The 15,915-nt window shown below is 42.9% G+C and overlaps 1 protein-coding gene across 1 annotated transcript; it reads right to left on the bottom strand.

Moving 5' to 3' along the window:
- Positions 1 to 2,623: 2,623 nt before the first annotated feature.
- LOC123154962 (probable mitochondrial saccharopine dehydrogenase-like oxidoreductase At5g39410) lies at positions 2,624 to 7,579 on the bottom strand. Its single transcript, XM_044573552.1, has 2 exons — positions 6,872 to 7,579; positions 2,624 to 3,341 (listed from the first exon to the last, which is right to left on the bottom strand). Exons 1-2 carry the CDS (start codon positions 7,541 to 7,543, stop codon positions 2,649 to 2,651), a joined length of 1,365 nt encoding a protein of 454 aa, XP_044429487.1. The 5' UTR covers positions 7,544 to 7,579; the 3' UTR covers positions 2,624 to 2,648.
- Positions 7,580 to 15,915: the final 8,336 nt, after the last annotated feature.

Raw genomic sequence — 15,915 nt, 5'->3', positions numbered from 1 at the left:
AGCATAAAGGATATCGTTGCTACAACTTAGCTTCACGCCGTGTCATCATCTCTCGCCACGTCGTTTTTGATGAATCCGTTTTTCCGTATGTGCATGCCACACCGTCGACCACCCAGCCCCTTGCCACACCTAATCCCACCAACCAAATCCTGCTGCAGCTGCCCCGCTCCGATCCCGACGCACCACCTGATCCCCCCCACTCGTGTGCATCCGCACCAACCCACGCCCCGCCAATCCCGTCGCCCCACCCATCGGCCCACCAGTCTTCCCGCTCCACGCGCTCCCCTTCCACACGCTCCGCCAGCCCCACCGAATCGTCCTCGTCCTCCGGGTCGTCCCCACCTACAGGATCACCGCTCACCCCGCCCAGTCAATCCGGCGGGCCCAGTCAATCCACCTCGAATCGCGCCTCCACCTCGCATGCTACACCCCCGACCGAATCTACTTCGGATCCCGCGCCACCCTCTGGTCCCAGCGAACCCGCCTCCACCTACCAGATTCCGCAACGTCGTCCGCCCCATGCAATACCCGTTCAGCCTCCCGTTAACTCGCACAAAATGCGTACCCGCGCCAAATCTGGTTTTTGCCAGCCCAAGCGCCTCTTTCTCACCACCACCACGGCACCCACCATCTCCCCCATCCCTGCCACCTATCGCTCAGCTCTCAAAGACCCCAGTTGGCTGCATGCAATGCAAGATGAATTTACTACTTTAATCAAGAATTCGACGTGGTCTTTCGTTCCCAAACCTGCAGGTGTTAACGTGGTCACTGGCAAATGAATTTATCGTCACAAGTTTCACCCCGATGGCTCCTTAGCGCGGTACAAAGCTCGTTGGGTCGTTCGCGGATTCACTCAAAAAGAAGGCGTGGACTATGATGAGACATTCAGTCTGGTGGTCAAGCTGGCCACCATACGCGTGGTCCTCAGCATTGCCACCTCTTTCTCTTGGTCGATCCATCAACTCGATGTCAAGAACGCATTCCTTCATGGAGAGCTCAAGGAGACGGTCTACTGTGCCCAACCATCCGGCTTCATCGGCCCCTCTCATCCGGATCATGTTTGCCTCCTTCGTAAGTCTCTTTACGGCTTGAAACAAGCCCCCCGCACGTGGTTTCATCGCTTCAAGTCGTTTTTGCTCTCCCATGGTTTTCATGCCTCTCGAAGTGACTCTTCCCTCTTCATATTATCCCAAGGGTCCTTCATTGCATATCTTCTAGTGTACGTTGATGACATAATTCTTACAGCCAGTACACCGCACATCTTGCATTCCATCATTGCTTCTCTCAAAGCGGAATTCGCCATGTCCGATCTCGGTGAGTTGCATCACTTCCTCGGCATTAATGTCACCCCCAACACCTCCGGTTTATTCTTGAGCCAGCAACAGTACACTCTCGAGGTCCTCGACCGTGCCAACATGCTTAATTGCAAATCTGTCTCCACACCTATAGACACCACTGCCAAACTTTCTGCTATCGACGGTCGTCCTCTATCCAACCCCACCACATAGCGGAGCCTTGCTGGCGCATTGCAATACCTAACCCTCACCCGACCGGACATCTCCTACGCGGTGCAACAAATTTGCCTCTTCATGCATCAACCACGGGACACTCACATGCAGCTTATCAAGCGTGTTCTTCGCTATCTCCGGGGCACCACTCACTACGGCCTTCAACTCTTCAAGTCTCCGTCACTTGATCTTGTGTCCTATACGGACGCCGATTGGGCCGGCTGCCCTGATACACGTAAATCCACGTCGGGGTTCTGTGTTTTCTTGGGCAACAGTTTGATCTCCTGGTCATCCAAACGACAACCGACCGTCTCTCGCTCGAGTGCCGAGGCGGAATATCGTGGCGTTGCCAACTGTGTGGCTGAGTCCTGCTGGATCCGCCAGCTTCTTCACGAGCTCCAGCGGCCTCCCTCTCGCGCCACCATTGTCTATTGTGACAACATCAGCGCATCCTATCTCTCTTCTAACCCGGTTCAGCACCAGCGCACTAAACACATAGAGATTGATCTTCACTTCGTTCGAGATCGTGTGGCACTCGGTGAAGTTCGAGTTCTTCATGTCCCTTCCAGCTCTCAGTTTGCGGACTTGTTCACCAAGGGGCTGCCCTCGCCGATCTTCACCGAGTTTCGGTCCAGCTTGAACGTCCTACCATACGGCGTTCCATCTGAGGGGGGGGGGGGGGTGTTAACATGTATTTGTATAGTGTGTGTAGTGCGCATGACGCCTCCTTGTATATAGGATCTGAACCGACTCCCCGGGCCTGCGTGCCCACTTCATGGGGCTTATATATCTGTAATCGCTGATGTAATGGATAATTAGTTAATCAAGAGAGCAAGTTTACTCTCCAACTCTGGCATGTTCCATGTAATAATCATATGAAAACTGGAACTTACGTAGACAACATTTCTTCACTTTGACGGAACTAAGCAAAGTCACGGATTACACACTTATTATATATTTCACACAGACATACGATTCACATTACACGAGCACATCTTATTCTTGCTTTTCATGTCTGGTCGTGATACTGTTTACTTCACATAAAGGACAACATGCATGTTTATTCGCAAAGCTATGACCACTGCTAGCCTGCAAGACATTCAGGTGATATGTAGTTTAGGAAGCATTAGCCTGTTCATCTTAAGGGATGGTCCTCGTGGAGATGAGGTCGAATGACAGGCCATTTTCCTCGAGGCGCTTCTGGAGATCCGTTGGCCCGAAGACAACGCCGGGCGTGTACACCCCGCCTTGCGGCAGATTGGCTCGCTGGCTAAGCAGGACGAGGGCGCACTGGACGAGGACGATCGAAGTCGTGATGTACCCGATCTCTGGGCCTGAAACTCTGGTGACAATCTCCTTGTCTGGCTTGCTTCCACACTCTAACGCGTTGGCTGAATCGATGTAGCCACGGCCGACGAACCATGTTTTGAACGAGGCGCTGCTGACCTCCGCTTCTGTTGGTCCGGTCTTTCTGAAAAACCCGAGGGAGAAGAACTCAGGGAATTTAAGCAAGAGAGACCTGCCGAAGGAGAAACCCGCCAGAATGCCAACAAAAATTGCAGTAGACAGGCACCACACAAGGCCTAGGATGGAACGGCTTCCGATCTTCACTCCGAAATGCGCAGGTTTGATAGAGGACCAGAATTCCTTCCTATGCTTCTCAAAATCTGAGGTTTCATCCGCACAAGGAAGGCCCTCGGGATGCTCTGTCACTTTTGCTAGTGTTCTCTTCACAACCACTGTGTCAGCAGAAGGTAACTTCATGGCCCACAATCCTAGTGCCTTGTCATGCTCAATCATCAACGATCCTTTGGGAGGCGGAGGACCCGGAATCTGCACAAATACAGAAATCTTAACGTCAAATGTGTTCATTAATTAATTATCCAATAGAAAACGATTCCGTCATAATTGCACACATTGGATTCACGGAATCAAGGCTATAACAAATGTGGTGCACATTTTTGCTAGGATTTTTGAACTATGAATTACTACAAAACTATTGAAGATTCTATATGCCATGCCCAATCTGTCACAACAAAGAAAAGAACAGTTAAAAATACCAGACGTAAGTTGAATTCAGATCATGGACTTGCCGCCAAGCCATTTTTTTTTTGTCTTCATAAAGCATTTTCCATCACTCCCCCATCATACGTTTGTCGGGTTTACTAAGATGAAAATTTCCAATAACTATGACATTAATTAATATATATCTTGTAACACCACAATGATGTTTATTTCCCAATAACTTTTAGACCTTTTACTCCCTTCAATATACAAGTTGTGATTTTCTGAATGGTAAATATTTTTAAGATATTTACTACATCTTGATCAGGAATATGATCACAGCGGATACTGCCATACAGCTTATTGAAGACAAGCTCATGCTGAGGGTGCTTTGTCATAAACTTCAGTTTTAGAAAATTGAAGGATGCAACTAGAATACTGACAGCAGACAAAACACGCCAACTAATATTGTCATCGGCACATAATACCAGCACATATAATACATGCATCTTCGTATATGGTCCAAATTGGCACTTCGGAAGAACCTCCAAATGTTCAGAGAGACAAATAACTGGATTTTATAATATAAAAGGTTCCAGTTTTATGATAACTAATAGAACAACACTAGCATACCTTGGACGAGACTTCCTGTCTATTCTAACTCGAGCTAAGCTAATTTCATCGTGAGGAAACGTAGCACACCCCGACTATATTTTATTTGAATTTCAATAGACAGATTAAGGAAATTCCGCATCCACTTGAGGACACAGTTTTTTCGGGTAATCCATCATCCACTTGGCTAGTGATCAGGCACGGTTTGGAACTTTTGAAGAAAGGTCTAGTTTGGAGGATAGCAAACAGACATAAATTACATATTTGGCATGACCATTGGGTAGCACCTGTGGCCAGATCTGTAATAACGGTTAACTTAATGGTCAAAATAAACGGCGTTGACTTTCCTACCAAGTCAGCTCTGACGGGTGGGTCATGCATGTCATAAACGTGGTTAAATCGTCTAAAATGGTCATCAAGTGAAACTGGTAGTGTCTTGCAACGAGGTTAGCTTAAAGTTGTAAAAGAAATTGACGTTTTCAAAATGGTAGCTTAGTGGAACACCAACCTCTAAAGTGTTAGTTTTTTTTGATAAATACTCGTCAAAGGGAGATGTGGTTTCAAATGGGTCTCAGAGTTGCTAGATTTTAATGGTTGCTAGGGTATGAACAAACTTCGGATCTTCTTCTTACCAGCGGATAAACATGAGAATTGCAAGATCAGGCCGTCCTCCCGTCTTGGTGAGGATTTTTTACCCTCGGCCCCTGAAAAAAAGTGTTGTATTCTCTGTTCGGTGTGCCTACCGGATAGCTAGGGAGGATGTTCATAATTCTTCTCTTATCTCAGGGAGTAGTCAGGCAGTGGGTCAGTGTGATGGATGAAAGTCTATTTGGTCTTGCCCAGTATCATGAAAGTTCGCTCATTTGCGTGGGGAATTGCCCCAAATTCTTTGTCCACTTGGCGATATATGAAAAGGCGGCATCTGGATGTTACTGAAAAATGCCCACTTTGTGGCGTTGATGTGGAGAATTCTTTTCATGCGTTTTGTTCCTGCACAAATGCAAAGAAACTGTGGCATGCCATGTCATGGGAATGGGAGCTGCTGCAACTAATTAAAATCCAACCAACTGGTGATGAGTGATTTGTGCAGCTAATCTGTGATCTTGCTGAGCATGTTGGTGCACGCCAAATTCGGTATGTATGAAAAGAACTTGTGCATCATAAACCTGCTCCACCTGTTGAAGTCTCAGTCAGATTTTTATCGAGCTACCTAGCTACTCCTCAGTCGATCGAGGCTAAGCCTGATGCCGACCATGTGAAAGGGAAATGGATAGCTACTATATGCCAATCAGTTTTCCACACCTAGTCGCAGATGGAAGCGGCGACCTAGGAGGGTGATCAGTTGAACACTGATGGCTCCTACATGAATGGTGTTGGAGGAATGTTTATGATACTGCATGACAAGGTTGGTGCCGTTATTTTTTGTTCTTGCAATCAGCTCTTCGTGTGTTCAGTGCTCTGGAAGCAGAATTATTAGCTTATCCCTCAGCTCGGAATTACTAGTTGGAGAAATGAATGTGTCTAGACATATTTTAATTCTAGATAGATACATTTTTATCCATTTGTGCGACAAGTAATTCTAAACGGAGGGAGTATTTCAAAAGGACTTTCACTGGTGTTACAATGGAGCACTTTCTCTGTGAACATTGAGTCCAATTGCTTGGAGGCAGTAGCAATGATTAAGAGCTCAATCAGCAATAGGTCAAGATATGCCTTCTTGATAGAGGAGATCAAGAAGTTGATTGAATAACATAGTTCTTGTATTACTCACAACATCGTAGTTCTAATTTTGCTAGTCATTTTATGGCGAACTATGATAGATCCATGTAGATCCAACAATCCTATGGCTGTTTGGCTCAGACCGGGTCGAGAGGACATCAATGACATTGTTAGATGTGAGATTGTAATTCCTAAACTATGAGTAATACAAGAATTATTCTCGCAAATAAATAAGTAGAAATTCCGCATTAGGTTAGTAGGTGATCAATTTATTAGTTTCTATGATGGGTATTGTCGAGGATATACCCCGCAGTATGACCCGGCCGGGCTTGGCGACTCACCAGAGACCTGGCAGGAGCTTGGCGACTCACTGGCGATCCGCCTGGACATGACGGTTTACATGTAACCCGCCTGGACATTGTGACTCATTGGAGACCCGGCGGGCGGATCAGACGGATAACAAGGCCCAAGGCCCAGCAGGCTGGCTTATACTCTGGTGGGCCGGCTTAAGAGAAAAGGAATGACGAATATTTCCTTTACGAGGAAGCAAGATCCGGACTTGTATTCAACTTGTGAGAAAGGATAGACTAGTCCTAGTCCTACTAGGACTCCACATGTAACCCGCCCCTTCAACATATATAAGGAGGGACAGAGCTCCCCAAAGAGGGACGAAAAATAATCTCCAGGGCTAGACACAAAGAGCTGGCTTACCGGCGACTCCCTCATGATCATAATGAGACCTAACCGTAAACAGCATGTAGGGTTATTACCGGATAATGTTTCCCGGGGCCTGAAGCTGTCTAAACCTTTGTCTGTGTTGCGTCTCTCGATTTCGCTCAACCCCTCTCAAGCTACTACATAGATGCGTTGACCTCGTGGAAAAAAAAAACTATGATGAGTACTGTTAATTCCCTCATGAGTCATTACCATCCCAACAGATTCCAATGTTAAAATATTTTTTTTAGAATCTGTCAAAATAAGTAAATCATCAATTTCAAAAGTGAATTGTAAGAATATTAGTAACTCACACTGGTCTTCGCGGGCCTCGGCCGGGACCGGCGCAGCGCTTGCAGCTGGCTGGTGTTGGCCACACCAAGAACAGCCGACTCAAACGTGGCGAAGTTCCCGACGATCTTTCTGTCCGACGACTCCAGGTTGACATACGCGACCACGCTCACCGGCACTGACGGTGGCGTCCACTGCCTGGAGTGGAACAAGAACCCCAGGTCCGCGACGGTGGAGGCAAAACCGCACGCGGAGACAATCAGCGATCCGTTCTTGGCGGCGACCTCGTGGAGGTCGGCCTCGACCCGCTCCATGAACTCAGGCTCGCCGGAGATGTCGAGGCAGTGGGTCCCTGCTTCCGCGCAGGCCGCGGCCACCTGGCGGCCGTGGAGGCGGAAGGGCCCCGCGCAGGAGAGCAGGACGCGCGCCCGCGCGGTGACCACGGCGAGAGAGGCTTGGTCGGAGGCATCGGCGACGAGGATGGGGACGTGCGGGACGGGCCCCGGCGAGGCGGCCCAGCTGAGCGCAGCGGCGACGCGTTCCCGGCTGCGGCCGGCGAGCGCGAGGGTCCGGAGCGGGGAGGCGTTGGGGGGCAGGAACTTGAGGGCCTCGCGGATGACGTACTTGCCGGTGAAGCCTGAGGCCCCGAAGATGACGACGTCGAACACCTCCGGCCCAGGCATTGGCGCCGACATAGAGTGGGTTGGGTTCTCAGACGGGGAGACTCGGGTGCGGTGCGTTAGACTGCGAGGTGGCTTCTCCTGCTCGGTGCGACCGCTTTTTTATGTTGCTGTGGGTGTACTGGGAGTGACGCGGTCACGTTTTCACGCCTGATCCCAGCATTTTGTTGTGCTTCGTTACCGAGTAGGTGGCTGTTCGCTGTTGGCAATTCGCGTACGTCCGTAGCACGCACAGTAAGTTTTTTTTTGTTTTTCAGCCAACCCTATATATAAAGCATCTTGACATAGTGAGTCGGTACAATATCTTGAAATTGACGAAAATTATTATAATCGTGTTGTAATCGACGGCATGTTCAAGATATTGAGACAACACAACCTCTTAAAATTGATGAAGTCACTACAGGCGCCTCATAGTCGATGAGAACGTCTTCTCCTAGTGAACGGACATCACTGAAAACTCTAAATTATAAATCAAAGAAAAAACGAGTACCAGTGGCAAGTCTTAGACTTGAACCCTAATAGGCTGGGTCTGACAAAAAAAAAATCTAAACCATCTATGCGATGTTCAATTCGTGGTTTACTACCAGGTACGTTGTCCCTCGAGTGAGGGAGTTTGCACCCGTGCATTCGTTATGTGACATCGAATGAAGAGGCTTTTCTTCTTTTCGCGAGGGACATCCAATGAAGAGGTTGTGGTTTTAGGAAGCACTAATTAGGATATATAGTTATGGAATGGTAAATATTTATTTGCAAGAAAGATGTTATTTGTAAACTTAATATTTTTATTTTCCAACTGAATATTTCACATGGTTGCAGGATATAGATCGAATATCCAATTCCGAGACTAGGCTCATATGATTCCGAAATCTCCACCGTTTGTTTGCATGTGGATCATAGCCCTGCATGCTGCGTATTCCAGTTTGTACTTGGGTTGTATCAGTTCGGATCAGCGTGGGTGCGCTGGCGCATCAATTTCAACGGCAGACGTTAATACGCGAAATAGTGGTAGTGGGCACGGCCCAGTCATTTTTGTTAAGAGAATCGAGAGAGATGAGCGAATGGAAACAGATATATGAATGAACCATTAGTCTTTATTGATGATAGAAGCGGGGTATTTATACCCGGGCGGAAGTACACATGTTACTTGGGAGTCAAGTAAACTTAAAGTTACTTGGGAGCCAAGGAATTACATAGTTGCCTTGAGAGCCAATTAAGTACATGGTTGCTTGAGAACCAAGCAACCTATCTAACAGTTAACTTAATCCTAATTAGCTTTATTAATAAGCAACTATTCTATTCTTAACACTCCCCCTTGTACAACGCCTCTTCTTTGGTATATCCATCATCTTGACAAATTCTTTGAATAATCTTGAATGTCTCCTACAAAAACCCTGTAGGAAAAATATGAGGAGAATAGTGCAGATATGTTGCTAAAACTCCTTTAAACCCAGTGGATAAAATAATAAGGAGAAAATGATGCAACATATAATGATTATTGTCTCTTGATAACTCATATGAGAAAAACCTGTGAAGAAAGGAGAAAACTCATCGATGAGTTTAGAGAACAATTAATATGTCTTGAGTACTTTCTTTAAAAAAACCCGATAGGGAAAATAGAAAGTATGCCATATGATGTTTGATAAGATATTGCCTCATTAAAAACCATTATGAGAAACTTTGATAGAAAACTCATAAGGGAAAAGAGTGCGATATGATATGCCATTGAAAACTCCTTTAAAACCAAGTGGGAAAAATATAAGGAGAAAATGTATGACATATATGGGCACTTGTGTTTATATTGTCTCGTTAAAAACCTTTATAAGAAACCATTAGGGAAAACTCATGAAGGGAAAAAGAGTACAATATATGCAATCTTAAGATTGTTAATAGGTTATAGATTTGGGAAATTACTCCCCCTGAACTCTGCAAACCTGGAGATGTGTAATACAAATTCCATTGATATGATCATGACGTTATGAATAATCTGTAGGATTTTCAAAGTATGTTGTTTGCATATTGTTTCCTCACTTTCTATAATTCATGAGGATAAGTAATTTTCGAGCAATGTACTTTATGATATTGCTTTTCATATAACCTATAGTTTTTGAGTAACACAAGTGGTAGAGTCTTGATAAATCAAGTTATGTGATTCTGATGAATCTTAACCACATGATTTTGAGTGTGGTTAATCATTCTGCTAAGCCATGCATATTTTGCACTGCTTTTTAGATAAAGCAATTATGTCAGAATGATAACTAGAAATAGCCATTAAAGCCCATTTAGATGACTTCCATATGAAGGCTAGCAAATTCAGTCATTGATATGGCATTGTTAGGATCAAAGAAAGAGCCAATATCATTATATCATATCATGGTCATATCTTGTATTTCCTGATGGAAATATCCAAGAATTATTGTGAGCTTGAGATATAAGCTAATATTTCTTATATCATCCATATATACCTTTTGTTGGGGGTTGCACTCTGAACAAAGATAGCAAATATAGATTCAGGCCTGACATAGTTTGGAATTATATGAGTGCTTTGACATTAGTGAGATATAGAACTTCATGTCTTGATATCACTTCATTATCACCCCTAGGTATGAATGGATTTGTACCTTATCAGGGGTAGTATGACCATATTACATGTCTTTTATTGGTATGATATATCCACATTGAACTTCTCGTATATGTATTGGATATATATGTAGACTGATATGTATTCTTGAGAGAATGCTCAAGTTGTAAGCTTAAGCTAAATTTGATTGAATCCAAATTTTCCGTCTTGAGATGATTTTATGTATTTTTAGGTCCTTTAGAGACATTGATGATGAAATCATCGATATACACTAAGTGATATGAGGAAATCAAATTTGGGATTCCCTTATTAACACATAAGCAATCATCATTCTTTGAGTAATCCTTTTGAAGAAGGAACTCATTTAGTCGGTAGTACCATATGATTTCCGACAATTTCAAGTCATAGAGTGACTTATGAAGTTTTACACAAAACTTGTTGCGATTTTCTTTTGGATTCAGAAGTATAAGCCCTTCAAGGACTTGAATAGAGATTTCCGAAATGAGTGACTCATATGAGTATGTAGCCACTTCATCCATCAACTGCATGGATATTATTATTATTTGTATTGCCAATGATATTTAGTATCGAAACATAATTCCACTCATACCAAGAGGGTATTTTACATCATAATCGGTTCTCTGCGTGAACCCTTTTGCTACAAGCCTCGCTTTTTCACCACCTCATTGACTTTGTCTATGAATGAGAAGTTTTTTAGTATTCCATATGGAAGATACTTATGAGGAGTAGGTATTACTGTGGTAAATACTACTCATTTGTAGAGCGAGTGCTATTCTTCATTACTTGCTTCATTTTATGTGAACCAATATGAGTACAAGAGGCACTCTACCATGGATTTTGGTTCTGGGCCCAAAAAGTTTTAGCAATTTGAGAAGAAATATATGTCGATAAATGTAGTCTTTAGTTTATATGATTCTAATGGGATCATTGAAGTTTGTGGATAAAATATTTGTTTCTTTTTAACTCCTTGTGATTTCCTACAACAAATAGAGTCAAGGTGTTTCAATGTCCCGGCATCAAAACATTTGTGCACATTTATGCCGGGCTTTGGATGATGAGCATCCAGTGAGGTGTATTTCAACTTGATGTTGAATTACATTTACTGGTTGAGGACTTGACTTCCTCTGTTTCCGCGGAAGCATATGAGAAGTTATATCTCGTCTTGTCAGATTTTTTCCCCCTCTTGCTCTCATTTGGGGATAAGAGTGGGTTATTAGGTACCTCCACTCTTTCTGACACTTTACTGCAGGAATATAGAATTTAGTGACACCTTGTCATCAGTAAATGTATGTGTCAAATTTGTAATGTGTTGCAAATATACGATTCTCTAAACTTCTAGTTCAGATTCTTTGAGTACGTGGATATAAGGATTGAATGTCAATAACATTTCTAATTCATTTCTCGGCATTCTTTGTGGTACTTATCTCCCCTAATGCCGAAAAATATCCTTATTGCTGATGCAATCAGCATACGGGCTATGAATAATTTTGAGTGACGGATAAATTGTTATTCCTCACATAGATCCCTAATTTTCTGTGAGTGCCCATTGATGTACTCGAATTATTGCAGATGGGAAATACTTTGTTGATTTCCACGTAGTTACTACAAGGGGAAAGTAGTATGATATGCAGTTGGTATGATTTAGATCATACTTACGATGTATAAGGCCATATGTGTCCAGCAAGAGGCTGATAAATTTACAATTCTTGAAGAGTGGTCATGTAAGTCATTTGACTATCTTTGATAAGAAATTTAGTTAAACCATTCTGGGTATGTACATAGAGTACTGAATGCAAGTAGAAAATACTCGTGAAATGAGTTCCCCGACATTGTCCATTCGAATGGGTTTATTCTTTGTTCAGGACAATTTGCTCCTACTTTGATAAGTCAAGCAATTTATTGGGTAAGATCATCGTTGTGTGTGATAAGAGAAACACTTGAAAACATTTTGTGAAACTGATTTCCCTATGGCACATGCGGTGCACATAAAATTTGATGATTTGGGAAATTTTGTAACTTGATAAGTTGTGACCAACAGAATTGTCAATAATTTTCTAATCATCCCCAAACCAGGATGATTAATGTTATTCAACCAAATATTGAATTTACTAAGAGTTAGAAAATTATTGTGTACGCAACAATATTGAGTATGAATTGAAACATACCGTCAAATTTATCAAATATTGTATCCGAGGGATATGATATTGGACATCCTACTACATGTAGCAGTACAAGTACATGTTAATGATATTTTGGGAATAATTAGGAGATTACATGAGGTCTCCCATATTACTATTTTTTAGTACGCGAACATATCATCGGTGAAAAGGACTTCACCATCCTTTGTTGCACAACGTTTTGGTTCTCTTTCTGATGAAGATTTGAGAACAATCATTTTCCAGAATATTTTCTGGTTGTACGTTGCATATTTTCAAAGTTATCCCAATGAACTCATCAGCCTTTTAAATAAATTTGTGGTGTGGTTCGACCATATGTTCGAGGGTTTGGTAATCATAGAGTACGATATTTACATAACCACACATTTGGCGAACTTGAGAGTTGTCTTTGTGATCATTTTTGTTAAAAATGATCTATTCTCTGTTAAGAGGAAATTCTGTCATTGGTTGTCTGTTAGCCTATACTTTTCTTTGAATTCCTCATGGTTCTATTTTGTGACCACTAACTTGCATAGTATTTTCGGTACTAGCAAGAATTTCAAACAATGGTATACAACCGTTCAGTGAATCTGATGATTTTAAGAAACTCTATGTAAAGTGTATTAAGGGCATATAAAAGTATTTGATTACGAGATCTCAACTTGAAGTTGATTAAGTGACAGAATTGCGAGATGTGATAGACTTGAGGTCTTGAAAAATGAATGAGTCATCATTCGTGATGTGCTCACAACAACATGTATCTCTTAAGAGAAATATTCATGGTAAATAAATATCCATCCATTATGTACTTAGTGGAGAACTAAGTGAAGTTGGTGACATATAAAATGCATAAGAACATACTTAGCTATTTAGAGAATATCCATGACACATTTTTCGAAGGTGGAGTTATAGTGGCCACAATGCCATAGATGGATAAAATGATTGATGTCATAAACCATCTTAAAATAAACAATCCCACCTAACATGAATTTGCATCTGGAAATGTCATCCATGTGTTACATGAAAAAGGCTCATGCATTCATTTATTTTACTTCTAGGAATACGTGATGTATGTGGATAAACTGATTTGTTTGAGAACAATCGTGGCGAAGGTGATCCTTGTTGAACCTGGGTGTATCCTTCAATACAACACATGTGATGAAGTCATTGCTGGCATTTTCGACTTCGTTCTTGAGGAAGTGTGTGACTTTAGAGTCACTGCCAAAACATATAGAATTTGCATGTTTGACATTGGTTAGTCACTATGAAAGTATAACCACAATGTGATGTGGACATTGCAACAGTGTTTGAGACACTTGCTATAAATTATGGTATCCTTCTTGATGGATGGAGGACATTATAATTAGAAATAGTGACAGGCTCGTCTGCCATGTATTTTACCAATGTAATAGAAGGTAATAACCAGGGTATGCAAATATTTGCATATTTCTCTATGACATATTCAAACAAAGTGAGACTTGAATTAGCACAAGACACCACTTTTGCAGATAGCGATTGCGCATGAATAATATTTACTATGAGAGTAAATCATTTTAGTGAACAACAACAAATGCTTCGGAGGAGCATTTTTTTAAGTATAGCTGATGCTCTATACCCATATGTGTAGACCTCAATTGATATAGGATAACACTTTGAAGATAATCACCAATATGGTGTAGATCTCACAGTAATAGAAAACATAATCTGACTTTTGTCAGTAGATGTTCATATCTCTATTACCTTATGTTATGCTATATTTAAGAAAATCACTTTGAAGGTAATCATCTGTCAAAGTGACATGATGTAGACCTTGCAGTGACAGTGGATAGTCTGCAAAATTTTGCAGTAGATGCCAGTATTACCTTATGATATCTTGAGATAGTCACATATAATATTAATATTTGGAAGAGCACTTCAAAATTAGTCATCTTGTTAAAATGATAAGATGTAGACCTCACAGTAGTGGTGGATAATCTGCAAATGGTGCAGTAGATGCCACCAATACCTTGTGATTCACAAATAAATTTTGGGCTAGCCATATTAAGTATGACACTTTATAATTCTTAAGATTTGCAAGGAAAAAATATATTTCCGTGCAAAAAGTTGTTGTCCTAAGATCGCATGTCATAGGGAATGATTGTGGTGAGGACATAGATGATGTCTTAAATTTTGGATAAATAGGGTCTCGAATGTAAGCAAAAACGCACTTCTGCAATAGTATTAATGTGGTAATACATATATGTGGGAAAAAATCACATACTTATGCAAACGTATGAAGACAGGAGGTCTTCAAATCAAAATTTTACCCATTGTAAAATGGTGTATAATTATGTTGTATGTAATTTGGGATGAACTGAGGGTTAAACCACAAAGTTTTGTTAACCTGATGGCTGAACATAGAACATAACGACTTATATGGGATTATCACATAACCTGGGGGTTCAATTACAAATTCATCAAAGAGATAAGAAATCCCCAATTCCTGCCGTGTGGCTAGGGATTTTACACCGCAACCGGCCGGAGGGCCTGCCGCGTCAGCCATTACTGCGCGCCGGAGGGCGCCGTTGGAGCGTGTTGCCTGTCGTGTGCCGTGGCTGAGGGCCTGATGCCGCGGGAGTGGTCGTGTCTACTAGCAGCCATGCCGGAGGGCGTTGTGCGTCCCGTCGCCTCCTTGATGCCGACCAAGAGTGCTCGGGCGCCGCGTGCCTGTGCCGCGACGGAGGTCCGCTCCAGTCTCCACGCCGTGCAGGCTGTCGTCTGGAGCCGGTCTAATGTGGCTGAGGCGTCCGTGCTGCCGGTCTAGCGCGTGCCGAGGGCAGTCTTTGGATGCGCTGGGACTCTGCACTTTCATGGCGAAGGTCAAAGGTACTTAATTGATAGAGTTTGTTGCGTACATAATTGGTATTCTTGATCGCCTCGGAGAATAGCGCCCAGGATGTTTGCTTTCTCTTCCATGGGACTTAAATTCTTGTGAATTTTTTGCTGACTGCTCTTCCTTCTTCTCCTTCTCTTGTTCCTGTCAAAACAATTGCTATGTGCAGGAATAAAATCAGAAAGAAAGCACGTTGTTTGACTCGGATTTCTCCTTTAGTCTAGGCCAGTGATGTGTGTGGGGGATCGCCGGAGTTGCTTCATCTGCTCTTATCGAGGACGACGTTGTTCGTCCTTGACGCCGGAGGGCGTCGATGTCGTCGATGTCTCGGCCGCACGCCAGTGTTGTCGCTGTGTTTCTCTTGTTCTTCTCTGTGGCCTGTACTCTCGGTAGAGGCGTGCTGATAACGTGTTAAGAGAATCGAGAGAGATGAGCGAATGGAAATAGATATATGAATGAACCATTAGTCTTTATTGATGATAGAAGCGGGGTATTTATACCCGGGCGGAAGTACACATGTTACTTGGGAGTCAACTAAACTCAAAGTTACTTGAGAGGCAAGGAATTACATAGTTGCATTGAGAGCCAATTAAGTACATAGTTGCTTGAGAACCAAGCAACCTATCTAACAGTTAACTTAATCCTAATTAGCTTTATTAATAAACAACTATTCTATTCTTAACAATTTTTCTGTACAAACCTGAGGCGTCCCGAGGTCGCCAGCTAGTGAACGGCCGGATGCCCGGCCGGAACCTAGTCC

This window comes from Triticum aestivum, chromosome 7A, assembly GCF_018294505.1.
Source record: "Triticum aestivum cultivar Chinese Spring chromosome 7A, IWGSC CS RefSeq v2.1, whole genome shotgun sequence".
Taxonomy (NCBI): Eukaryota; Viridiplantae; Streptophyta; class Magnoliopsida; order Poales; family Poaceae; genus Triticum; species Triticum aestivum.
This window is presented reverse-complemented; position numbering and strand designations above follow the sequence as displayed.

Excerpts from the sequence above, each read along its gene's own strand:
- LOC123154962 (XM_044573552.1), bottom strand. The coding sequence starts at position 7,543 with ATGTCGGCGCCAATGCCTGGGCCGGAGGTGTTCGACGTCGTCATCTTC. Across the intron at positions 3,342-6,871 it reads CGAGGCCCGCGAAGACCAGT|ATTCCGGGTCCTCCGCCTCC; the intron begins GTGAGTTACTAA and ends GTATTTGTGCAG.